Source organism: Synchiropus splendidus, chromosome 1 (assembly GCF_027744825.2).
Source record: "Synchiropus splendidus isolate RoL2022-P1 chromosome 1, RoL_Sspl_1.0, whole genome shotgun sequence".
In the NCBI taxonomy this organism is placed as follows: domain Eukaryota; kingdom Metazoa; phylum Chordata; class Actinopteri; order Syngnathiformes; family Callionymidae; genus Synchiropus; species Synchiropus splendidus.
In genome coordinates, this window is record NC_071334.1 from 12,504,559 (window position 1) to 12,532,270 (window position 27,712).

The window sequence follows — 27,712 nt, forward strand, 5'->3', positions numbered from 1 at the left end:
GAGAATGATGTGTGTGAAAAAGAATTTAACTTCCTCAGATGAAGTATTGAAGCAGAGCATTTATCCCTGGTCATAAAACAGTTTGAACTCTGACTCTCCCTAAATCCTCCCAGATAACAGGAAGGACTATTTGGCAGTGCTCTTGAGCAACACAGCAAAACTCTTTTATTGTCCATTTCTGGTCTGTGAAATTTTCTGGAACAGGACTACTAATCTCTGAGCCTGTGAAAACCATTTAATCCCACTTCAGGATAATGAAGAACTGTTGTAGATGCTCAGGGCTTAGCTGAGCTCAGATTTATCACTCTACTTTCGTCTCACCTTTGACCTCTCCTGCAGCATGACTTCATTGCTTTTAGCAGAGCACTGACTCAGCTATTTATCTGCGCGTACCCCGCCATACAGGTCAAGGGTCCTCCTCCTCCACCTCTGTCCTGCAACCCCTTCCTCTGGTTATCCTTCTTCTCTTTTACATTGTTGGTCAGCGGCCAAGCCTGCATGTGTTTCTGTCTGGATAAAGAGCTTCTCTGGACATCTGCGCGCCTGCGTGCATGTGAAAGTGTGTGCTAGCAGGCCGCGGTGGAATGTGAGCATGTGTAAGAGGTCTGGCAGGGGCCAGGCGTGACTGACGAGCTGACTTTGGCCCACTGAAGCAATGAGGCTGAACATACTGCACGCTAACATGATGCACACATCCACACGTAGTTTACACTCACCCAGAGTGGTACTTCACAGCAACGTCGTACATCTTACATCTTTAACTACATGTGAATCCTTGCGCACACAGCAGAAGGAGATAAAAGTGATTTCACACAGAATTCAAGCAATAAACTGGTGCACGCATTTAACACGGTCCGTAACAAAATCCAGCAGAGAGAGCAACGGATGCTTTAATCCGGACAAACTCTCTGACCTATGGACTCCACTGCAGACCTGGGATATCTTAAGCCATTCCGTCTGCAGTACTATGCGGACTCCCAGGGCAGAAGGGTGGGTCCGTAATAATTGGGAGTGAGCCCAGAAGTTGGGTGTGTCCTGGATAAACTAAACTGTCCAGTGTAACAGCATCATGTCATTAGTAGTCTGGTTTATTCTCAAGGTATCTGAGGAAAAACACACAATCGTTGTTGGTCAAACAAAGGTGGAGCACTCATTTATGCCACTATGAGTTCGACTTCAGTGTGTTGGCTACTGGTGGCAATGGCTACAACTTCACAGAGGAACGCCCCAGGTAAGTATCACAAAATGTTCTAAAGCCAGAGGTGACAGCTGATCCCTACCTTGTTTCTAGATAAGTCTAAGTCTTGTACCGTTATCTCACCTGGTGGTGTCTAGACTGAACCTCAGTGGTATCTAAGTGAAACACCCACACAACCTCACAACTAACTCCATTTCATTCCTTTGTCTTTGACAAAGTATTTTAAAGGAAGACACTCAGCAACCTACTAGGACATTAACCAGAGAGGAAACAGTGAGGCCAATTGGTTGAGTGGAGATAAAAGACCAGGGAAGAACTGCTACCAAGTAGAAGAAGAAAAGGGAGACAACCACAAGGATTCATGGATGTGATAAAGGAGGAGAAGAGGACGGAGTAGGGAGGATGAAACAGATAAATGATGGCGGAGGGGGAAGACCGGTTGCGCAAAACTCTGACAAAGACAAAGAGGTACTGTTCCTTATGGTCACAAACCATTGTTGCCTCAATAGCTGGCAGAACCTTCCCCCCACCTGATGCAGGGGCTCTTTCTTAAGAATCGACACATTATCACTTCCCAAGGTGTAAAAGTGGATTTTTGAATCCTACGTTGACACAGAAGTCAGACTTACATGTTGCATAGGTGTTTCGATGGTGTAAAATGTTTTACTTCCCATGTGGCATTCCAAAAGGAGAGGAGCCCCCACGCCATCTCACCGGCTAACGGTGCTGTAGAAGTCATTTGGGGCAAGTGACATGATGCAGTACACACTGCAAAAGCAGCGTCATCCCACGACTAACCCTAAACCCTGTCTTTCTTTTATATGACGCGCTGCTCATATTGTCAGGATATGCCACCGAAGGGGGCAAAGTCAGGATCATTTGAAAATCCAAACGCGTGAACATGCAACGCAGAAGGCTGACTTTAGCACACAGGGACATATTGGTCCACTTGAAAATAGTTGCTATTTGACGCCTTGGGAGTGAGAGTATGTTGCAAGACTGCATAAGAATCGCAAGAAAGTTTTATCATGGGGATCGCTGCACATTGTCATAGCAGGACTAACATTGTTCCAATGGTGTCTACATTTGCACTGATGGAGATGGATACTGACCTCCTGCTCCTGCTCCACAGCTGGGAGAGAGCTGACCATTTGAACAGGTACACATGTTGGGTCTGGAACAGAAGCCATCGCCACAGGAATTCCTGCAAATGGCTAAAGACATGACGAACAAAGACGTCAGAGGAACATAAATCATCATCAGCCCATTTCATACCTTTGTTTCTTTGAAGTTAAACTCAAAGGAGAACTTACGGACAATACACTGGTTCCCTCCAGGCAGAGTCTTCCAGCCTGGACAGCAGTATGAATGGAACCGAGAGCCACACACATTGGGCCTGGCAGACACAAAGACAGAACAAACAAACTCACTACGAGGACATTTTTCCAAAACATATTTCAGTGAAACCCCTGAACAAATATACAGATGCATGAGTTATTTTCGGAGCTCCCAGACCCACAAGATTCCTACTCAACAGCAAACAAAACAACCATTGATACAAAGCTCCGTCTAGTGAGTGATTGTCTACTCTGAAAAGAAGATGAACAGAAGATATGTGGGTGACCAAAGTTCAAGGATGAATTTGAAACTGGAGGGACTGAATTTATAACACAGAAATTCAGAGACAATCTAGACAATATCCAAATCAAGTGAAAAATATTGAACTCCGACCCATTTCTGGCAGCTGTCAGACTCATCACAGCTTACGAAGCCTTGGATTGGCCCAGTGGGTTAGCCACAAGGCTTCTCTCTGAGGAAATGGATAAACCAGTTCGAGACCCACAGTTCCACTCACATGCACACATTGACCGTCTGCATGACGTCTTGTGAAATGCACTTCCTTTTACGGCCACTGGAGTTATTGCACGAGGAGTATGTTTATTTACTTATCAAATGTCCATGCAAAAAGTCTTTGTAGCATGAGCCAACTGTGTGGTTCGCCTAATCCTAGCCTTCCTGACCTTTCACAGCACGTAATGACAGTTTATGTGGCCACTGGTTTCGGTGGTTAGCTGCTTTCGTTCGCCGACGGTTGGACTCAAATTTGACAGAGCACAGCTGGCAATACTAGATGTTCTGGATGCTATGGTAAAGTCATTGGCTTCTGAGATGACAGATGGCTCCTCAGTTTCTTCAAGATAACTCAAGGAAAAACATTTCCAGAGAGCAACAGACCTTCAAGGATTGGCTGTTCTGCTAATCATCTGAGCTCTCTGTTTTTGATGAAAGAAATTAAAGTGTTTTGTTTTTTTGTTTACTTGTTTTTTTTTATGAGTCTGCTTCACAATGGCAGATTTGTATATTCACCTGTCCCAAGGAGGTTGTATTTTTTTAAGTTGTTACAGGCAAAGGAAAAGATCATAGATAGACCATATATATGTAGAGTATATAGATCATTTTGGCACATTCTGAGTTACAATATAAGTCCTGAGGACGCCACCCAGCCACTGCCGTCGTTCCCCAAAATTCCTGCTTGCTTTCTCCTGGGTTGTGCAAGCAGAACACTACTGCCATCTGTTGTTCCACTTGTTTGAATTTGGCAATGATACAATCATATTTCAAAAGATAAAAGTGTATCTAAATATCAGTTTTGAAAAAGGTATTTTTTTACTCCCATGACCTTGACTTTGAGTAGCGCTTATACTTGTGTCATCATGGCCAGCAGCTCGCGTCAGCTGTGGCTCTTGCAAGGCAAATTTCACTGATATCCTAAATGCACCACCTGATGGTCTGCTCCCGACTCAATATATGAGGGCCTATACTTCGAGCACGTTTGCACCATGATCGGAGTTTAACAGATAGCATGTTGACCATCGCCCTTTTGAGCCCTCTAACGTTAAAAGGTTTCGAATTTGATCGAATTTTTATCAAGTTTATCATATTTGGTCAGGTTGGAAAAGATTATCAACTTGCCAAACACAGAAAAATCCTTCGTCATATCGGCCCCCATTTAGTCCCCAGCAGGTAGCATCCATGGTGACAGAGGGCTGTCAGCAGGGAGATGACAGCTGGTTGGAACATCTCAGGGACAGTGAGCCGAACTCACCTCAAACAACATTACCAGATGGTGAAAAGAACAGAGGGGGGGTGAAAGCAGGTGGGCAAAGCCAAAAAAACGGTGGGTACATGAGCTAAAATGGAACACAGCAGTTCATATTAGAAAGTGTAAGGAGAAGTGGTAAGGAGAGGATGGTGGGAAAGGAAGAGAAACACGGGTTCGGTGGGAGGGAAAGCAAAACAAGTTGATGCTGAGAAAAGGAGGAAGCAGGAGGAGTGGGAGCGGAAAACAGAGATATGGAAAGGAGGGCAGTATAAGCGAGCAGAGGCCAGAGCCTGCCTGGGGTTACATTTCTAGGGCAAACACAAAACAAACAGATTTGACGACAAATTCGTCAAAGCAACACACAAAGTGAGAACATTAGCATTCCAGCGTTTAATGAGCAGTCGGGCGATCTGTTTCCTCACAAAGCATTTAACATTCTTTACGTTACAGACATAGAGAGCGTTAATATTCCAGGGATTATATGAGTTTGACCCCGAGGTGTTCCAGTTTGTTATTGTTCCTTTCTCTCTCTCAATCTTTCTTGATCTCTAAAGTTAAGCAGAATAAAAGACAGGCCCCAAAAAAAGCACTGGTGCCTTCAGGGGTTTTCCGAAATATTGGACTGCCCTTTGACTGCTCTTGGGCCTCAATCTAAAGGAAATTAACTCTTCATTCACCACTCTGAGGCTTTTGAAGTGGCCTGACCTGTCAATCCCTTTTTAGTTTTAGCGGAAATATGTTGCAGTGAAGAACAGAGATGATGTGGGTCAGTCATTATCTTTCTACAGTTAAAAGCCACCCTCACAATCTCGCTGTTATCTTTCCGTAGTTAAGTAACGTCTAGGTGCCCAAATTAGAAAGTGCACTCTCAAGACATTCGCTCGGGGCAGCCTGAGGATCCAAATGCAGAGTCAACATGCAAGAATCTGGGGGGTCAAAAGTCAAAGCACTTGAGAGCAGCCAGTCTGACTGACCAACAAGGCAGGGTAGCACAGGGATGGAAAATGACCACAGTCAGTCCATTAAGACGAGAAGTACACAGTTGCCACGACACCAGATCAGGTGTTTGTGTGTGTCTGTGTACTGGTCAAAGGTTAAAGTTCGTCTGCCTGGTATTTGACCCAAACTTTGGTAACCTCCTTTGCTGCCTGAAGCTACACCTGGGCTTGTTTCTCTCCTATCAGATCTGAGAGTCTGGGTGATGAATTGAGGGTGTTTACTGATGTAGATGGTCTAGATTGGGGATGACTAATAGTCCTCCCCGAGAAAATGAATTATCCTCTTGAAAATAGACACCTGGTTAGCAGAGAATCTAAAAATGGAATCAAAAGTGCAGGTCAGAAAAAGGGAAATTTTGTGAAGACTTCCAAGAGAGACAACACAAAGGGTGGAGGTTTAGAGCAGTGCAAAGAGCTCGCTCAGGAGTGCCCAATGATATGCCCTCAAAGAAGGTCACAAGACAAAGATCATAAGAATTTAACTCACGGCAAACTTCTAATCTGTCAGTCCTTATCATTTTGTTTCGGGTCATATATCTGTCATTGGGACTCTGACACAGGACGGCTTACAAATGACCATTCTATGACACACAGGGAGACGCCATCTATAAGGAATTTTTGAGAAATAAATGTGACCCAAATGCATGTTTGAGTGGGCCGCTTGACTTTTGGGCATTAGCAATACAGAGTGAGATAATCCCTCAACTGCGTATTTTCATCAGTATCTCACGCCACCCCTCCCCATATGTGTCATACAGCACCCAGCCTCACTCAGCTACAGATTCACTTCCCAAAAGGTCACTTCCAATGTCATCTCTTATGAATTCATACAGAACATGCTGCCAGGTTCTTAGCCAGTGGGCCATCCAGATGCCCTGGGGGCACTTTGTACCGAAAGTGAGACGCCCCATTTTTAGGCACGACGCCATGAGGACGCCTTCGTTTTCCTTCAATGAAAAACAAAAAGATTTGCCAAACTAAGATTTGCTAGCAGTCGCTATGCCGCTATATAAGTTCAATTGCCAATGAAATCTCACAAATCACATGAGTCGCAGTTCATCTGTCAAAATATTGTGGAGATCTGGTTTGGCTAAGATAACTACACTGATGTTCGTCCGACAACTGCAGGGTATCACTCAATTAACAATAGTGAAGTTCAAAAAGTAAAAGGCAATAAAATGAATAAATGATATATTTAATAAAAATAAATGAAATCACTGAGCCAAAATGAGACGGATATTGCAGTCTATATTAGATTCATACTCTGAGACAACAGAGTTCAAGAGCATATATCAGACAGTGTACGATGAAGTACCTTCTTTCACCCTGACAGAAAGCAGGTTGATCTTTGCTGCATTCATTCACAATATGTATAATATATACATAAATTACACACAGGCAAAAACCAATCAAAGTTAAAGGACCCAACCATGAAATAAATCACCTTTAAAGCCAGATCTTGAGGTTCATATCTCGCTCAGAACAACACTCTCCTCCATGTGGACGCCGTCTAACACCGTGCTATTACTGAATTCCCCGACATCGACATCACAAACTCCAAGGTCCATCCCCTCTTTATTGAGTGGCCATGCACCAGTCATCTGTCTGCCGTTTTCTCCGGTTTATAGCTCATAGATTGCATATAAACATAAACTGCAGACAAACAAATACCAAAAATGAAAGCTAATGCAATAAACCAGGAGAAACTGGGACTTGCTACTACATCAAATTATTCTTGCCGACTTTTGTTTTTCCATTTATGTCTTCTTGCCACCAGATAGCGTGGATATTTAGGAGTCTATTTCATGGCATCTACAGTAGGTTAGAAAAGGGTCAAAGTCAATTGGATGGACATTATTATAACCGTTCTTGAAGTCTGTATGTTCCAGAAGCCATTTTGGTTCAGTAACCCGTTCTGCATGGCTCCTCTCTCAGCATATCAGCGGTCATCTCGTGCCCGTCTGCCTCTGGTCCAATCTGCTGCCACCTCACAGTGGACCTATGCCATGCTGCAGAGCCTATAAATCTGAGTCAGTCAGCATCAGATCTGGGGCTACCAGAAACAAGCCAGGCGATGTGGGGTCCTTGCCAGCAAATAAACACTGCAGCCCAGCTCAAGGCCGACATAATGACCATCATTAAACTCACCTCCCTCTTTTCCAAAACGGGGAATCTGTGAAAACCCACACCACAGTACCGACGGGCCCGCCGAATCGGGACCACCGTTAAATCTAAGCATACTATGCTTGCACACCACTGAGTAGTTGGGATCCACTCGTGGGATTTCAACAAGTCCAGTGAGTGGCAATTTTGGGGGTAAAAATTCTGCCAAACTCAAACATGATCTGAGTATTTGGACCCAAATCTGACTTCCTCAACTGACTAGGATCACATCAGGTCAAAAGAAAAGTAATTTAACACGTCCGCTTGTGTGTTTTGGCAAAGAACAAGACCCTTAGGACGACACCTGAATATCACAAAACAATCATGAGGTTCCAGGGTGCAGATACTGGATCCAATTAGCGTGTGATTAAGATGGTTCACATTCTCAAAAAAAACAATATGATCTCATAAATACTGAAGTTCCGGATATAAAGGGACACATGTGCTTCATAACTAAGACAGTTGTGCTTCCAAAAAATGCAGGGGAAAATGTCTGCTGGCTTTTGTTACTTGTTCTCTGTTACTTTGTTTCAATGAAATACACCGCACTCAGTGGGAATGATTTGCTCATGTTGTACAAGGTCGCTCAGTTCTGGTCACTCACTGGAAAAGTATGTTTGTGTTGCTGAGTCAGATTATACTTTCATGCCTAGTGTTTTTCTTGTTGTGGTTCGATGAGGTTGTGAGTCAAAAATGAGCCATAACAGTAAAGCAGACCGGGAGGCTCCTGACTCCTTTCCAACTGAACCTTCCAAACTTGCTTCATCACCTAAGACCAACAAAGTCACGCTTTAAAGTGTTACACCTGGACCTGGTTATCCTTAAAACATGAACCCTCTTTGAAGATGAGGTTTAGCTCCTTAACTCAACAACTTCAATTTCTGACTGTGGCGGATTCCAGGAAGAAACAGTTGGAGACCTAGAATTGTCAATACAGTATCGCTATGGGCCATGAATCCTAACCAGTTTGTAGGTTACTATGGATCAGGAGCAGTTGTGAATCACTGCATACTGGAGAGAGAGAAAAAAAAATGGAAGAGATGACCCAGATTGCAAATCGCTCTAATTTTCAGTAAAGTATTTTCCAGATGCAATGGATGCACTCCAGACAGTACATTTGAATAATAAAACTTAAAACAAATTAGGATTACTTTGACTTAAATTTGATATGTAAAAGCCAAAACAATCATCGTTACAGTTCATGACAATGGTTTTTGTCTGGTGAAGTCAATGGAAAGAATGAGGAAAATGTTTATGGAGGAAGAGTATAACTCAAGTCTAACAGACTGAAGCTTGATAATATAGTCTCCACTTATCTTCCTTCATTTTTGTTTGGTTCTAATTTTCCTCTTTGTTATTCCTTCTGCTGTCACCTACAGCGTTGAAACAAATGCCTCTTTTCATAGCCCCCTCTGGTGATACGAATACCTCATTTCCTGTGGCTTGGCACTGGGGGAACCATAAGCTGGGACAGATGGGCGTCTGATTGCAATAACTGATGTAGACAACGGGCCTCAACAAAACATCCATTGTTGTCTTAAAAAGTGGAGAAATATGCAACGTAAGTTGCACATACACAGCGTTTCTGCAGGAAAACGGAGTGTAAAGAGGTGAAGGAAGTCCCAGCTGGAGAGAGATGATGTGATCACTGGTTCATCGGACTGAATCCTGTCCATGCAGACAGCCAAATAAACAGCAGCTTTAAAAACATGTATGTTTCTGCCGTCTACACAGTGGCTGAACTGGGTCATCGCTCGCCCATCAGCCCCTTGTGAGGCAGCATATACAGTCCTGCCTTTTCCCCCTCCTTTACTCCCATGAAATGTCAATTTGCTGTAAATACTCTGGGAGATTTCAGTAGGACCAGCAGCTTGTTAAGAGGAACATGTGCTGTTTTGGAGAAAACAATGTGGTAGTTATTCAGCAGCGTAATTTGGTATAAGGCGAGTTTGGCTTCAGCCCAGAAGCCCAGCAGTTGAAAGAGCACTGCCAGGAAAGAAGGGGAAAGCCATTTATATTTTAAAGCCTCACCAGTTTCAGCATTCGATGCTCTAAACGTTGGCTGTAAGAACTTTCCATGAGCCGTCACTTACAGCATTTCATTTTTAAAGGGCAATGATACTCTGCGATCTCAAAGGAGTTGGTTCGTGCAATAAAATGCAAGATCAGCTTTTCATTGAGGTAGTAGTTACTACTTTAATACAACAAACTGCTCATTTTTCTCTCAAAACTGTGTTATCAGTGACTAGGTAAAATACCTTTTGAGCGATAAAAGCTGTTAATGGATATGGATATTCAGCGCAAGGCTGTCACAACAAGGGTCTGTTCCAGCTTTGCTCAAGGACAGCTTGACACACAGGTGCGGATATTCAAACACCAAACCTTCAGTGTCTTGCTCAGGGACTAAAGCATCACTGCCATCACCAGCTGAGAACTGCTGAGAACTCTCTTATTGGGTCTTTGTCTAAATGACACGTAATGAGTTTCTGCACATTTCATTCATGTGTTCACATTCAGTGCCTTACCCTCTCAGCGTCTCCTGTCCACGCCGACGAACCCGTTGAGCCTCCCTTTGGTCCACAGCTCCGGTGAATCGGCTCGCCTGTATCGGCTCACCAACCGTATGTCCTCCTGCCACAAAGGCGGCCGCGAGACCGAGCGTCACCCATCCCAGCAGCACCTGAGCCAGCTTCCGTGCTGCCATTGGTTGGCCTGGCTATCCCTCCAGCCAAATATACTCCTCTGTTATTGCTCCCTCTCAGGTTCTCTGTTCACCGTACGGACCCAGGCTCGGATGGTTAATATAGACCTGGAACTGGACCAAGTCTTGATGTGCACTCCTGACTACGGCCTAGACAAAGGAAAGATAAGATAAAAGCATCAGAAGCAAATACAAGCACAAACATTTTCAGAGGACTGTAAAAGCAATTCAGCCTAGTTCACTAGCTAACAGAACTTCTCCACATGATTCCAATGTAAAACATTAGTGATAGGAACGTTTTGTGAAATGCTTAGAGTTGATTTGGAGAAAAGAGAAAACATCTGAGTTGGGGATGAACAAAGAGGAACATACAAGGAAATGAAAGAGACACTGGCAGCAATCTGTTTTTAGTATAGTTCACTTCAAAGCCTCTCATAAATGGTTTGTCACTCTGTTGACACCACAAACAGTGAGCACTCGCGACGGCAAAAACTCTTAAAATCATTCGACGGATGTCTTCAAGTGGTGAGGACCTGATGGCATCGACTGGCGTAAAAAGGCTGAGCAACAAACCGTAAAAAGTTGAAAATTTATTAGACGCATCGCATTTAAACTTTATTAATTACAAAGTTAATGACATGAAGCTTGTGTTGACATCAGAGGTTAAAGTGGAGTAAGTTAATACATACTGACAGCTTTAAATCCTCCATGATGAAGCTAAGCTTAACGTCAAACTCTAAACAAGTGCAAACACTTCAACTTTACCAACTGTAATCTGGGTTATCTGGGTTGGGTCGATTTCATCGATCGAACACTCTGGATGTTCCTATCAAGCGACTGGAACAACTAGTTCCAGTCTTGCCCGGCCAAGATGGTTCAGACATTTTTAGCTGAGATGCTGGCAGGCTGTTTGAATGACAGCTCAGTGTACCGTGTTGCAATACCGAGGGTTACCACAAGGGGTCACATATTTTTAGTCATCACATCATAGATTGAGCCACCAAGTAACCCAAGAAAAAAAAATTATACAATTTGTTATATCACACATATAGCTGTGATTTATTTTGTCTGACAAAAGACAAAAGTTTAGAGTGTACAGTATGGAAGCATATGATATCGCACTTCCACAAGGTACTTTGGGACGCTGGTTGTCCAATGGACTCTAGAAAGCAACAGTTGAATGTTTCAGATGTACATTTCCGTGCGATCTGAAATACAAAATTCTTAAATGCATCTTCAAAATCTGTGTAGCTATATGGAGAGCCATCTTTGTGTCTCAAATATGTCTCACTCTCCTCAAAAGCTATGAAAACATTCACTGTGTCATAGGATAGTGGAGGATAGCAAACTGGATTGAGTGGCCATGAGGTTTATTTTCTCTTCTCCACTCTATTATGGACCGCAGAGTTTGAGGGTGAAATGTGGGCCCCTGGTGATATACAACCTCAGCAGACCAAGCCTCCAGACCCTCAGCCCTCTAGCCTCTGGTCCAACCACATCACATATTAGTGCAGACAAAGAAGAGGACAGACATTTGGCTCCACACTAGTGTGAGTCAAGGACCAGCAGTGATATATGAAATATATAAGCAGGCAGACCGCAGGCAGGGAGACTGGTTAGTTATGGTCAGTCGACAACCAATACTTCAGATACATTTGACATTGCTCAGTCAGATAATAGCGATAGAATCAGGCAATATGTGCTCGCTTTTTCCACTGAAATGTTCTGATATATGAGTTTGAAGATGAGCAACAGTAACAATGTTGTCATTCTCTTCAACACAGCAGACAACTATCTGTCATGTTGCTGGAGCCGGCACAGCTTCCTCTGTAGCTGCACAATAATAAGTCATTTAAAGTAAGTTAATGGTGTGTGCTTACTTTACTTTTAACTGAAGGTGATCTACGTCAGAGGCAATGGAAAGGCATTATCAATAAACATTAATATCACCATGTTAACTCTTCCGGATGATCCAGCATTTACAATAAACAAAGGAAAGTTCACTGCTGATGATAATAAACACCTGATTCTCCTTTACATTGTGAGCAAACACATGCAGAGTTAAGCTGTGAATCCACATTGAAGATGCATAAATACTAGACACAATACACAATTATTAGACCTTCATCGTCATATTTGGTTCTGAAAACTCAAACTCCATGTGTATCAGAAACTGTAGCCCAACAGCTAAGTTGAAATCCACTACAATTATGAGTCACAAGCACGCAGCAGAAGCATCTTCCTATTTTGTGCTAACGCAGCCATTTCTAAGTTTCAAGGTCACTGTGCGCTCGTGAGTTCTTCGCCGTCCCCGCAGCTGTGAGTGGAACTCAACTTTATGAATGGAGCAAAGCGCAGCATCAGCTCCTGCTCGCTGCAACACGAGTTGAACAAACATCTGCACTATTCTGATTCTCAGCACGGCGGGGTGACGCAGACGCCGGCTTCGAATCCCCGCTACTACCGCGGAATAACAGAAACGCAAACGCTGTTTTGTAGTGAAATGGGTTGCGCGTTTGAGCGAGTGGAAGACAGACTTGAGGAACAATAGTGAGCCTCACCGGCCATTGATGAAGCGCTAATAAAGAAGTGAAGACAACAATACCTTGAAGCAGCGCGAGCGCCTTTGTGTCGAGGAGCCCGCCGTCACTATCTGACGCAGGGTCCGAGCCCCAGGTTGGAATATTGAAGTGCAGCCTTGTGAGAAAAGTTAGGGAATTGCCCTGTTTGGAAGAGGGGAGGGGACAGAGGAGTGAGAGAGGGGGTAGTAACGGACTGCAGGGCAAACCCACATTCCTTCAGACTCCTGGAGTTGTTGCAACAGGGGCCAAAGCTCCACAAAGTGGGGCTGACTTGGCTTCAGTAGCTCCTTTCCCCAAATAAAAAGTCATTGTTGTCAGCAGGACAAAAGTGTTGCAGCGCTCAGATCAGTTGGAGAAGCTCACGGCTTGTCATCACATGACTCCTGGTTGAACTAAATACATATTTTATTCATTCGTGGTTGGCCATTTGTTGACCATTTGCCCCCTTTGTCACATTCACGGAGCAGCATATAGTCATGCTTCAGAGTCATTTGATTTCATGGTGCGCAGAGAAAAGTCATCCAGATTTAGCAAAACGTTCCGTTACAATAAAGAAATTCACTTAAAAAGGGTTGCCCCTTTAATCGAACCCCCAGTTATGAGAGATCGAAGGCTGCTGCAGTCTGAAATTAAATTAAATGTACCTGTGTACATAGATTTTCTAAACCACAGTGCACAGCAGCACTCACTTTTTTGTGATGATAGTTTGTGTAAAGTGACCCTCTAGTTCCTCAGTTACTTAAGTTGACTCAAAGAAAACAATTGACCTGAGCATGGATGTTGTTGACAGTCACTTTGCCAAATGAGAGAACAACAGGGAGCGTGTGTTTCCCTGGCACTCCATCAAAAAACGCTGTCTCCACAAATACTCCCTCTATTTACCCTCTTCTCCCATTGTGATTGACACATCCTTGTGCTTTGTTGCCACAAGTGCTGATAGGAAGTTAGCGTTCTGAGGGGGGCCATCTGGGTGGTATATTGGTGTGGACAGCTGAGCACATCTCACATGTTGCTACCTACTGCGCTGATGTCACCACTCTCTCAACAACAACGGTGAGACGCATCTCCAGGAAGGACGCACTGCTGACCTCGGCCTTAACAACCCAGGCAGCAAAGAGGGTCGGCGGTGGCTTGTCCTGTTAGTTTTACTTTGTAAAAAAAATATTCATGCATTGATAGTTACTTATTTTAGTTGAATTATTTAAATGAGTAATGCTCATTTTAACGTCATTCTTTCAAAATGAATAACATACACAAAAATACTATTTTATACTTAAACTTCTCAAGTTCTATTTCCAAGATCAGCTATATTAATATTTCTGTATAATATAGAGGCATGTAATGTATAATAAAATACATGTTTTAAGTTTCCCCCCTTATTTTCTGTAAAAACATTTTTCTACAAAATGTTATTTTTTTTACTATGAGGGACAAGAAATGTTAAAATGAGCTTTACTCATTTAAAGAATCTAACAAAACGTAGCATTTCAATGTAACTACTAATAGTAATGGAACAAATAATGCATATAAAAACATATAAAGACTAATGTATTATACTGAGATTTCTGTATATCAAAGTATATAGAAATCTTCTATATACTTAGATTTCTAATAGAATTAATAGAATGATTAATGATAAAAGTATAGTTTGGCTCTGACCTCATGAGAACCGTGTAAATACAGACAAAAGGTCACATACTGTGACTGTACTTCACCCACATCTGATCTACATGGGACGCTAAAGTGCCTTAACCATTTAAAAAATATTTATATTTAAGAAGTGAATAAAGAAATGTGTTATTAATTAATTGTATTTATTTTAAAATTTAGCCCAAGATGATTGAAAATTGCCCAAGTTTATAACAAACCTACTTTCATTACTGAAGCAACAAGCGTTGAGACTTCATGGACATCATGTAGTTCCATATTGTTTGTGGCACTGCAAACATCTATGGATCAGTGGAAGACGGTTTTGTTCAAAGCTCTAAAGCGATGCTATGAACCACAGTTGGTTATGATGCAGTTGTTACCGCATACTGTATGTACAGACTACAAACATCACAGTAGTATTTTGACTTTGATGCTTCATTGCGTATCAAGATGCCTGAGCTCAGAGAGAGATGTGCATGTGAAGCAATTTCCTCTCACCCGATAAAGAGGAGTGATTCGAGTAATGGTTCACAGCCACACATGGCCCTGGATTCAATTACCGTGGATATGACAGTGTATCGAAAATATGCTTGCTTTATTGCAGTGGCTACATCTCAAGAGGATTATCGCAAATATTAGCCATCATTTAGGAGACAAAGTCAGAGAGGCTAGATGGAGATGGTTTGGACATGTACAGAGGAGAGAGAGCCAGTACATTGGTAGGAAGACGTTGAGGTTGGAACTGCCAGGCAGAAGGTGGAGAGGAAGGCCAAAGAGGAGATTTATGGATGTGGTGAAGGAGGACATGAGGTTTGTAGGTTTGAGAGAAGAGGAAGCAGAGGACAGGGTGAGATGGAGGAAGATGATTCGCCATGGCGACCCCTGAAGGGAGAAGCCGAAAGAGAAAGAAGAAGAAGATTAGCCAGTATCATTATTTCAGTACAGATTTCTGCTAGTCACACTCAGACACAGCGCGGGGCCAGGATCAAACCTCTACCTAGAACCACTGTTTTGGAAGGAACGACGAGTCGGCATTGTTTCGTTTTGAGTCGTCCCACTGGATATGTGTGTCTCCTTCAACATTATTTGAAGTAGTGCCAGCAAAATGTTACGAAATCCAAGAAAAAGTATCCCAAATTAACCCTTGCCTCTGAAGGACTGTTGAATACGCTAGGGACGAGCCAGGTTAAATGAGAAACCGCCTGGAGGCTATTATATGCTTCGCCCAATGGTTAAGCAATGCAAACGCAGTCATTTGTTTTCTTTGGGCTCGACTCTTGGTACAAGTGCTCACCCACTCTGACAGTTTCTTTTGGTGGGGGGGTGCTTTAATACTTCCCATCCATCTGGAGTTTCAGAAACCTCACGAGTCATGGTGATTGAATCAGCAACAAGCGCTTTATCTTACTTAAATATTGCATTACACCTTGCAATGTCATGCAGCACTGGAACGTTTCAAATCCATCTTGAAGCCCAGTTCTGGCAGCGTGAAACTTGAACTTGAATGTGAGGAGAAACAGTGAAGAGTGATTCACTTTTAAAGTTGGCTCCACAGCTTTGATCGAGGGCAGTAAAAGTGAGACCACAGAGATGACTGAGAAGTTTGTGCTTGAAAACATCAGCGCTCTCTTGAGGTTATGCCGTTTGACGAGTATGAGTAAGGACAACTGGAGATGTCTCCAGTACCTGACTCAGTTCGGGGGAAGGTGCCGCCAAATGTTGCGCCAGGAAAACTGTCGAAATTTCAGATACATTGCTTCATCTACTGGCACTTGGCTAGCTCTGAACAGCAATGGCAGCAGCTGTGGGAGAAGTAAGAGAAGGCATCACAATCGATCACTGAGCAAGTGATAGATCAGAGCTGAGCAGTCACTGTTGTGCTGCGCATAGATGCATGGGCGTATATTTCGCGTGAACGCTTTAGCCTTAGGAGCTGGGGAGCTTCCAAAGCAGCGCAGTGGTCCCATCATTGTCTTGACATCAGAGTCATAATCATTTAGATATTTTTGGGGTTCACTTATCAACATCGGCAATGCATGTCTGAAGGCTGACCCATTAATGTACTAACTCATGGCACCTTCAAAAGCCAAATCTCACTGAGTTGCAAACACGAAAAGGTCACTTTGTGAGAAGAGGTATATTGGCTTTTCAAGTAATGAGGTTGCTCATCAATCAATAATGGGCACCATAAAGCGAACAAAAGACTTCTGGGGGTCTATTGTTTCTGTGTGTCTGGGGAGCCCATCATGCCGAGATCATCGTGACCAAAGCGGAGTCCTCTCCCTTGTTAGTTGCTGGCTCGAAGACATATACGCACACAAACAACAGGAGAGCAGGCGAGAGGTTTTGTATGGGTCATAAATACTTTGTAAACAATGGGGTTGATAGATTAGAGATCTGGAAATACTCCTCATTCATTCCCTGCTTCATCCTCAGATGGGCTGCAGAGTTGTTGTTGCTTTTTTTTTTCAAATTTCTGGAACATTTTCAACTGGTTTTCAAGTGGAGGCAAAGCAGAGTTGCTTTCACGCAATTGCAATCACGTGCCGTCCTCCGCATCAGATCTGAATTAAGGCTAGCGAAGATCTAAGCCTCCTTCTTACAATGAGAGGCAGATTTGAAGATTGGCCTCGCAGCTAGGATCCTTCAGTGATAAGTTTAGCGATAACTGGATGTTTTGCTTCATTAGTTTAACATGATCAGGAGTGATTTAGGGAGATGTAACGCATTAATCCCATGGCTCCGCACCTATCAAAACACGTCTCTGGTGTCGTCTGTCTTACTTCAACATGGAAAGTCATCTAATGGGGAACATGCAGCGTGTTGCGGGACCAGCGCTCAACATGCAGCGGTTCACTCGGGATGATTTGTGGTGTGCTGCACAAGCTCTCGAGGAGTCTCGCAGTCTGTCTGCAACCAGGGCCGGGATGGATGGGAACAAAGAATGAAGTTGAGTTAGACGCTTGTTATGCATGTGTGTCCGACTCTCTCCTCCAGCAGTTCCTCCTTCTCTCCTCTAAACACAACCACATTTGGCCTGGCCTGACTCTCTACTTCCTCTCTTTGTTTCTCACATACTCTTTGGGGCAGACTCGTTTGTATACATGCATGTAAACACTCAAACACGCAGACACGCCTCATGCTGACCCCAGGTCAATAAACACGACTCACAAAGGGGATGCCCGAAACGAACAATGGTAAGAGTGGTATGATATCACCGTTTTTTTTTTCTTGACATGTAAACCTATTTTTTCAAGAGTTTGGCGGCTCTTCGTGCTCAAACCCATATCCCTGCAAAGTGTAGATGTTGAGACGGCATTTCCTTTGAATATACCGTAATTTCCGGACTATAAGCCGCTACTTTTGTGGCTTATACAACGGCACGGCTAAAATATGGATTTTTACATTCTGAAATCAGATGAAATCGGAGGCAATGAAACCAATGAAATCCGAGGCTTTTGATTTACCCTTAAATCTCTCAAAATGCGATGTTTTCGTCCTTGTGTCCGCAGCTGGGCAGCAACAGAGCCGAACTCCTGGAGGTCTGGAGTCGAGAAGCAGCTGCTGAGACCGGCTGTGGTGTCGGAACTTGGGGCACACGGGGGAAAACAGCGCATTTTGAGCGCTTTAATGTGAATATGGAGTTCATGATTCAAGTTCAGAACAAAAGCGTTTTTAAGTCGTGTGCACTACTGACCTTTCTACGGCACAGACAGCACCACTGCATCCACAGCTTGTAGACAGCTACAGCTTACATATGAATAAGATCTATTTTTCTTCTTAAACTTGGTGAGTGCAGCTAATATTTCGGTGCGCTCTATAGTCCGGAATTTACTGTACTTAATATACTACAGTATCTGTGAGTACGATTACATGCACGCCCAGAAAAACAAATTATTGCATCACCTGACAAAAATTGTACTGCTAAAAAGCACGTAAACAGCTTTGTACGATTGGAGAGAAATTCACATTTCTCTTAGTTGAGTGAGAATGCACTGACTTTCACATCCAAGACATGAACGTTAATGAACCACCTTTTGACCTCGGCATTAATCAGCGTTGAGTGGTGGATTTGGTCCCAGACCTTCACAGCAGAACATTCCAGAAGCACAGCAGAGGTGTGATATTGGAAATGACATTGCCACTGATATAAACTGAGTGATCCAACGAAAGGGTGTTTCTGGAATAGCGTGCATGCGGATGCCAGCCGTACTCTTGTCGCATCAGAGGGAATAGGTTTCTTCCATGTGGAACATGAACAACACTTCTGTGTATACACCCCCCCACAAATGAGAACCGAAAAAATGGCCCAGAAAGTACGAGGATGGGAAGTGACACAGCGGGGGGTGAAACAGACTTCGGCACATCTGGACCTGGGGTCCAGAAGATGCCAAAGTGAAGGACCCAAGAGATCGCTAGCTGAATGTGATGAGTGTGTGCCTGATGTGAATGTGGGTGTAAACCCAGTCAAGCTGACACAAGTATGTGAACTAGCTGTTGAACCAACAAGGACAAGATAGCAATTTAGTGAATCGAAACAAACACATTTACATTGTTTACATGACAGTTCTTGTGTTGCATTCCAGCTGAGGACTTGATGTTTTCATTTGACTTGAGTGCTGGTTTCACCTGACGCTGCACCCTACAACTCAAACATACGACTCCCACAAAGCTTGCTGCTCTGTCGGGTTTGATTTGCTTTTTTCCTGGATGGAAAGTATTCCCAGTTTGACTTGTGGTGAAAATTGTGGATTGCGATGACGGTAGAAAACTTTTTGGTGAGAAAGGGACAGGCTGCATTGTCATTACACGAGTCCAGCCCAGCGTAGTTAGGAGGGTTGGGGGGGGTATGCAGATGTTGGTGAGTCTTTTGTTTCTTGACTCAGATCTTTGTTGACAGAAACCAGATGAGGATTCTTTTTTTTCCTTGCTTGAAGAGACTATTCTGCACCCTCGTATATACACAGCATACACGGCAGGTAATCCATCCGCCCAGCCAACAGTAGGATTCCAAATTCGTTCATTCGGATTCTTCATAAGTCTTACTAACAGACAGTTTCCTTGCATGTGATCTGGCTTTTCACTTGTTTATTTGTTAAATTCTTGAAGTTTGTCCCATTTCTATTTCCAAAAAAGTCAATCACAGCCTGATGGGGGCTTTTCAGAATTTTTTCAGACCGGGCCAGGGGAGCCGTCACGGAGCCAAATCACTTCCATGACAGCCTCTCAGCGGGGAGAGATTAATGGCCGGGATTAGTCATCCTGTATTGCTGCCCATTAGGGTGAAGCCCTGCAAATGTGGGTCAATGGAGACTGCAATGAAGAAGTTTATGGGAGAGAATTCAAATTTCTTTTAACTCGGAAGTGAAGACAACCCATATTTTTGAAAGTCCTCCAGTCGTGCCATGGAAATCCTCAAAAAGCGAGCTGGCAAATTCTGAGCTGTACGGTGAGAAGGTTGTTTTGACCACGAGCGAACACTTTGCTGGTGTAACGTTAATAGCCACAGTCGGTCAAGTCATTCCGTCAAGTGGTCTCATTATTCATCCACTGAGATTGTTGATTGCAATGCAGTAAAAATGTCCACAAAACATTTGCAGAGTAATGAGGAGCACAGATGCACATGCCAAGAGAGCATGTGTGCGCTGACAATCCTGTGATGCGATTCTGATTTATTCAGTCTCCCAGTCTAGCGTTGTAGTTAAAGTAAACAAAGCAGAAATGGCTTCAATTAATCTGGGAAGAGATTTTCTTCTTATCTGTGATCGCCTGCTCCACAAATACTGCTATGTTTCAGAGAGTTCCTGATCAATCGCTGTTCATGCCAAATACCAAAGGCTGTGCAGTTCTGCTGGAGTACATTTTGGGAGGGTATCAATTGCCCTTCATGACAGAAGAAAAACTGACATCAGATTGACTATGCAACGGTTCATCCAATTCAAGGAAGTTATTTAAGTTTCCGCTTCCACTGACATTAATGTCTAGGTACAATTTACACATCAGTTAGCTTTTGTGTTTGGATGGTTACAAGATGCTTCAAGCTTTTGTCGAACCCACAACCATCATCTGTGTGGCTACGGCGCTAACCACTAACTCACAAATGCCACCCTGGTGTAAATGTAAGTGATTCTTCAGATCAAAAATCGGCATCTGTGAAAAAGGTTTTAGGGAGCATTAGCAGTGTTGGCCGAGTTAAGATGTGCTTTGCCTCTTTAGGAATGGATGTATTTAGCAGTATAGTGACAGAAGTGGTGTTGTCACTTGCTTTTAACAGAGTTCATTTGTTGCTGGGCGTCCATTCCCTGCAGTACATCAGACCTGAAACACCCACAACTCAGTCCTTGACCATGCAAAATGCATCTTTCCCAATCCTATGTTTTTCGCCAAAAAAATTCAGGAAATAAACTGCTTCATAAAAGTGGAGCTCTGTGTGGTATTGTACTGCTCTCGCAAAAACAAAGAAGAAAGGAAAAGGAGTACGACTAGAAATAGAGGGGGTTTGGCTGGACAAACAATGCAAACTTCCATTCTCTAATCGGCCTACTCCATGACTGAGTAATAGAAGTTGCGGTTCCAGTCACCCAAAACATTGGACGCCAAAAAAAAAAAAAGCCAAAAACATAGTGACGCCTTGGGAGTGAGCATGTGCTGCGAAAACACCAGCCACGTGAGTATGACACAGACCCTGCCACCATACAGTCATCTCTGTCTTGGCGTGGACATGGCCTCATGGCAGATGGGCCAGCCCAGTTGGGTCATTTCCACACAGGGTTTCCTACAGGCACCCTAGTACCATTCTGAAGTTTCCCATTGGTAAAGCAGCTGCGAGTCCCAGCCAAATGAAGAGACCCAGAATCTATTTGCTCTAATCTTGACATGTTTGCAGTCCCTCGAGGGCACTTCTCAGACACCCTTACGCCAGGAACTATGTAAGTGCTTCACCGGACATTCTGCCTTCTCTCACACAGTAATTACATGGTATGAGACGCTTATGTACCTCTGGAAGTAGAGTCAAATTTGGATTACATCAGCGAGAGTCCTGATAAATGATTTAAACCAGAAATCATTTAGGGTTGATGCAAAGGCAAAACACATGCATCCAAAGTATAGCTTTCAGTCAGCGAGCCAAAATAGGAAGAGAGAAAAGTGCCTAATCAGAAATGACCCATAAATTGATATCAAGGCCACGTGTAAAGGCTCAGGGGCCTAATTTGGCCCACCGCCTCGCGTTTTGTTGCCTGCGAGGGCTTTTAATGGGCCTGAATTAAAAACTCAAGCATATACACCAAAATTCTCCCACAATGCCTGGAGAGTTTGTAAGAGAGATAAGTGAGGATAGTAAAAAACAGAGCATGCTAATGTACTTTATGTTGGTGCTGGTGAAGTATAAATCAAGTAGGTTTCAAGTACTAGCTACATGTTGGTTGCCATTGCAAACACAATCCTAAACACAACCGGCTGCCTGTTTTCATGAGTGGGATTGAGTTTGACACCTAGATTAAGCGCCGTACACAGTATGGAATGCTCATGTGTTACTGTGTAACCAGGAATATCATGTAATCACTTTGGTTAGCGTATTTTTTTTTGTTGTGTTCACCTAATATAAGCTCTGTTTTGCTCTGTGCATGGCTGCACTGTTGCAACTGTGTTGACCTCGAGGGAGAGGAATGTCGGACTTCAAAGAATAAGAAGCCCATAGAGATAGAATGGTCATGTTCTCAGTCCGAAATCTCATGAAGCAGTGCTTAAGCATGCTGGAAGATGAAGGTTGGGAGACCTGGCTGAAACGTCACTCGCCTAGTTAGGGGGCAACCAGAAACAGAAGGGCTGAGAAACAGACTCATAATGACCTTCTGGTGACAGAAACCCAGCACAGCTCCTAAAGTCGCGCTCAGTTGACCGTCAGACACACGGTGGAGAGACACTTGAGGGTAAAGTTCAAAAACAATTATGGCCTGAGCTTGCTACAGAGGGAAATTTGCTGGTTTTGTATTTCAGATATCCCAGTTCTTATAATGCACAAAGTTTGGAGAGCTTTCAACCTGAAGGTAATGCACAGAGTGAAAGAGCAAACATAGCACAAATCTAAGAGAGCGGAAAGAATCTTCAGACTGCTTGCTAACAGTTTGAGAGGCTAATGGCTTTCAGATGTGCATGACATTTTTGGATTTTCAAAGGAGCATAAAACATTGCCTCTCTGGGAAATCCAAGAAACGGCTGGAATTCAACGTCAAAAAGTTCAAGATAGCATTTGCAGCACAGTGTCCATGCCTTGCTCTGCTTTTTAAGTTTTCTGTTACGGATGAGCTTTAGTTTTGTTGGTCACTTTACATTTCAAAATGTTTTCTCTTGGAGGTAGATGCAACGATTGAGTGGGGGTTGCCCGCTCTCTCTTTCCTGTCCAAACCTTGGGGGAGCTGGGTCCCAGATGAGGTGAGGTCACCTCTCGCTCAAACTGTAAAGTTGACTGCAGGAGGGAGGCCATGATAAACAGGACACTTTACATGTCCAACATTTTACTGAACTTTCAGTTTTAGAGGTCAACATCAAGGTTAACAAAATAAGCATATGTTGTGGTCGCATGAATGTCAACCAAAGTAGCAATTCTGTGATTCATCGATAGAGGTTTAATTCTTTTGAACACGACAGAGATGAAAGCTGTCAGATAGCGACACTTATTGAACATCTTTCTAGCATTTAAAATCTCAATGATAGCGTCAGCTGCCAGTCACGCGACACTGGCTTTATGGGCCTTGCTAATACAAACTGAGAAAGAAAGTCAATCTCATACTGCGCTGCAGGGAAGAAAGCAGTGGTTCAGTGTTTCCTGGAAAGTTGTATTTCTTCTTCCCCGCTTCTTTGATGCTTGAGTTCTAGTTTTTCTGAACTTGTCTGCTATACTTCAGGACTGAGTAACTGTTATGCGATCCTGTGTTTTCTCCTGAGTGTTGTGATCAACCCACCCTCACAAACATGGTCTAATATATTGACTTTGGGGAAGTGGACTTTTGCGCCCAACACTGGCAAGGCAAAAGGCATCTTTCCACATAGCATGTTGACGCTTGCCGTTTCAATGGAGTAGAAAACATTTCCCTTCACGTATAATGATCCAGGCATGGAGGGCAGCATGGGGCGAGTCATGCATGGAGTAGTGGAGCTCAAAAACAAGAAATTAGGTAACTCAATTCACTGAAAATCATTGGATGTCAGTTACTATTTATAACACTTTGCATGGATCACCTCCTTACTGACAGTGCCATCAGAAGGTCATCGCAACTGAAACAGTCTCCTTGCTGATGGGTACGACTTGTTGTCAATATGTTCATAAAAAAAAAAAAAAACTTATTGACCAAAATAAAAATCATCTATTTATTATTATTATTATTATTATTATTATCAGCCTCCTGTGTGACGTTGCCTGTGACTAATGGATAAAGGCGAATCATGGACGCACGTTACTCAGCTAACATCAGCAGATCTGGGTTTTACAGGTTGCCTAATTGCTCCCAAAACCATCCCATCTGGATGTCGCTGGTGAACAAAAACCAGAGGTCGCAAACCTCAGTCTGGCCGTGGACCTACTTTTAACCCTTTCCAAGCTGGAGTGTTCTAATTAAGACCTATAAAAACTTCAAATGTCCACAAACGGCGATCTGACTTTTCAATTTTCAAAAGCTATAACGCCATCTTGTCCAGTTGTTTCTTGTTTCAGAGGAACTAACTCCCTTTGCATTGCAAAGAACAGGGAGTCTGACCCAAACCAGTGTCTTAGTTGGACTTTAACTTTAACTCTGGTTCAATTAATCCAGGTATAACTGTCAATGAGAGAATATAGAGGCAATTTATAGTTTTTGGTAAAGTGACAATCTGGAGGCAAAAATAATTTTTTAAGTCCACAGCAATATCAACTGAGGCATTTAATTGCCAGTCAGCGCTGCAGTGCGCTGATGCGCTATGCATCTCGTCGACTGGCTGTGAATTTGCGGTTCGCTCATTATGAGTTGTGGTCCGACAGAACTGCCTTTTCACAGGCGGGAAAAGAAATCCATCTGCTCGCTGCTTCGCCTCGTCACGGGGGGCGAACAGGGGCTTGCAGAATGAACCACTTTGATACGTCCCCTTAAAATATTAGCCATGTCATAAAATTGCCATTTTCTGGCGCTGCGTTACATCCATTACTGAGGTGATTTATTTTACAAGATTTTAATAGTTCAGATTTCTCATGTTGGTTTCCCTTTGGAATTAAAAAAAAAGCTGAGTCAGCATATTTGGGTCCATTTGAGTTCTGGTCTCAAGCAATCCATTGTGCTTTATTACTGATTAATTTCAAGAGAACATACAGACATAATATTATGGTTTGGAAACAATGGCACTGAGGAAAAGACAGGAGGCAGAGCAGGAGGTAGCAGAGATGAAGATGCTGAGCTTCTCTCTGGGAGGTAGCAGGATGGATAGGATCAGGAAGCAGTAGATCAGAGGGACGACACATGTGCTCAGGTGTTTAGGAGACAAAGTTAGAGAGGCTAGATGGAGATGGTTTGGACATGTACAGAGGAGAGAGAGCCAGTACATTGGTAGGAAGATGTTGAGGTTGGAACTACCAGGCAGAAGGTGGAGAGGAAGGCCAAAGAGGAGATTGATGGAAGTGGTGAAGGAGGACATGAGGTTTGTAGGTTTGAGAGAAGAGGAAGCAGAGGACAGGGTGAGATGGAGGAAGATGATCTCCTGTGGCCACCACTGAAGGGAGAAGCGGAAAGAGAAAGATACAGACATAATATGAAATAAGGTAAGTGGCGTCACGTTACACATTTAAAAGTGACAAAATAAATCTCATTTGAAAGTCACAATATTTTTCAAGATAAAAAGAAAGAAACAAATCAAATCCTGAATGACATGTTAACAGAAGTAATGCAATTAAATATAGTTGTTAAGAGGATGCAATGATCATATTACTATGGAGCCATTTCTATTCTCTAAATAATATTGTGAAAATTGGGGAAAATATATTCATATAAAATCGTAATAATTAGAAAGCATAGGGTCTTAAAACAGATTTTTTAACAACCCCATAACAACTTTGGCAGATGTAAATGAAAGAAAGGGGAAGAAATTAAGTCCTTATAAAGTAAATTATAGTAGCGTTGAGTGACGAAAAATTATAGATGGGTATGCAACAGGAAATTGAAACTCTCAACACAAAACCAACATTTCGACATGAATAAATTCCCAGTTATCCAGTCACGTGAGGAGTGGAGAGTGAAGGACTGGTCATGGCTCGGTAAGTTCACTATCATGAACCAGAAGAGTGTTTAAACAGGAAAAGCTTTTTTTAATGCCTGTTATACACGTAAACTTTGGGGAGTAAATAGAAACAGGATGTGTTGCTTGCAGCCATCCTGCTTCCTGGTCTCTTCTGCTGATGATCACCAACATCATTAGAGGTTTGGACAGCAGATATTTGGAACACCTTCAAGCCTACCTGTCCGACCAAGTCTTTCTGTCTAGTTGCAGACTCACTTCTTATTTAGCTGCAGATGTTTTCCACAGCACCTGGAATCACAGATGTCTGACCGAACACCCCAACACAAAAAGTTAAACCTCAATTCTTCGAGTAAAACATCGGGTGTTTTTTTTTTTGGAAAAAAAAATGCTACTTTTACACCAAAGTACACACGCTTGTCTCGTCCTCAGCATGAGAAAGTCATGTCCCTCTAACATCACAAACAGATCTTCCCTTCTCTTTGCATCCACAGACCACCCAGGAGTTTACACTAACCCTGAAATGGGAACGGGTGAGAATCAATCTAGAAACACACAAAAAAGAGCAAATGTAGTGACAAGAAGAGGGAGATCATAGAGGATGAAGAGTCAGTTTTCACGCTCAGGGCTGCTTATATACACAAATGGTGCCCTCAGATGTGTGTACATGCTCCCACCTACTAACAACACAAGGAGGAGGGGGTCAGCAACACTGTGAAGTTTAGGTTAAAGGCATCAGGTGACCAGCTGTGTTTGCTACATGACACCCACCTCAGGTCTGTCACAGCCACTTTTTTGAATCATTTGTCAAGTTCAGACAATTCGGTTCTGGCCGGGTTTTTACTCTTTGAAGCCCAAATGTGCTGGCGCACTGCTTCTACGGACATATTTCTACTATTAATTCAGAAATGTGTTGGTCTAGTCAAATCGCACCCATGGAATGAGGAAGCATCTCACTTCGTTTTGGTTAGTAATTTTAGATTATAAATTTTAGAATTTACATTAAACTGAAATATTTCTCTCTTCTGAGGAATCATTTGCATAATATATATAATATAGATAAAATATTATATTTTTTGTCGGCACAACACATGATCATGGAAAGCAAGACGAGTACAATTACAAATGTGTAGATGACTCAGATATTTGGACTATTGGTTAAGAAAGGGACAGTATACTGGTTTTAGTTTTCAATAAATACACAAAAATCTAAATAATTATATTTACACGACAAGAGGATACAAACAGAAAGTGTCACTGGATGAAATAATAGCTATAATGTCTCTTGTATATCATGTTTTCATATGATTTAGACATGGAATGTCTTCACAGTAAAGCAATATCATTTGAACAATAACAAAAAAAGAAATGAAATATATAAAATATAATAAAATACGGCAAATGAAATTTTCATTTGAACGTCTCAGACGCCAAATAGTTGCAATAGAAGAGCCAAAAGTAGTTCGGAAGTGCACCAGGTCTGCTCTTAATCTGCTTGTTTGGCTGCTTCAGCTACATCATGTCAATGGCAGGTGGGGATATTCATCCACATGTTGCATGAGAGGTCAGATACTTCCTACATTATAAAATCTCTCCATTATTTGCACATGAAAATGACGTCCTCCAAACAGAAGCAGCTAATTCTTCTGTCTCAAAAGACCCACCGACGTTCACTGCGATCTGCTAACACAACGCCAAGAGGGCAACAAAACAACACGCGCAGCACTGTCCAGCAAAAGTCTCCTGTCATTCACTTTCATTGCCTCAGTTCTCAGAAGATTTTACCCCTGTTTGCCCTTTACCACTCTCTCCACTCATGGTTCATGTTCACACATCACATAGTTCAGTTGAATCCTTGAGTCAGAAGGTAGGGATGCACCACACATTCCACTGACTCGATAAATGAATGCTTTCAAGACTTTTCAGCTACTTCATCATGTTCCATGAGTAACTTTGTATCTAGTAGTAATTCACTTCTTGGCGTTCTTCTTCCTCCAAAGACCCAGATCTATTTTTGAAATCAATCAATTTTGTCAAGGAACGTGCAAATAATGATTA

The 27,712-nt window shown here is 42.8% G+C and overlaps 1 protein-coding gene across 3 annotated transcripts in view; it reads right to left on the reverse strand.

Annotated features, from left to right (window-relative positions):
* fbn2b (fibrillin 2b) overlaps positions 1-27,712 on the reverse strand; it is a 75,270-nt gene that overhangs the window by 40,430 nt on the left and 7,128 nt on the right. Inside the window, exons 1-4 of one of the 3 annotated variants that reach the window (XM_053877240.1) lie at positions 12,769-12,916; positions 9,988-10,313; positions 2,512-2,594; positions 2,311-2,412 (exon numbers count right to left, since the gene is read on the reverse strand). In XM_053877240.1, the coding sequence (XP_053733215.1) occupies positions 2,311-2,412; positions 2,512-2,594; positions 9,988-10,166 (364 nt within the window). In that variant the 5' untranslated portion in view covers positions 10,167-10,313; positions 12,769-12,916. Of the gene's footprint in view, positions 1-2,310; positions 2,413-2,511; positions 2,595-9,987; positions 10,314-10,928; positions 11,014-12,768; positions 12,917-27,712 lie in introns of those variants that run through there. The other 2 variants (XM_053877257.1, XM_053877248.1) reach the window with 2 other exon arrangements.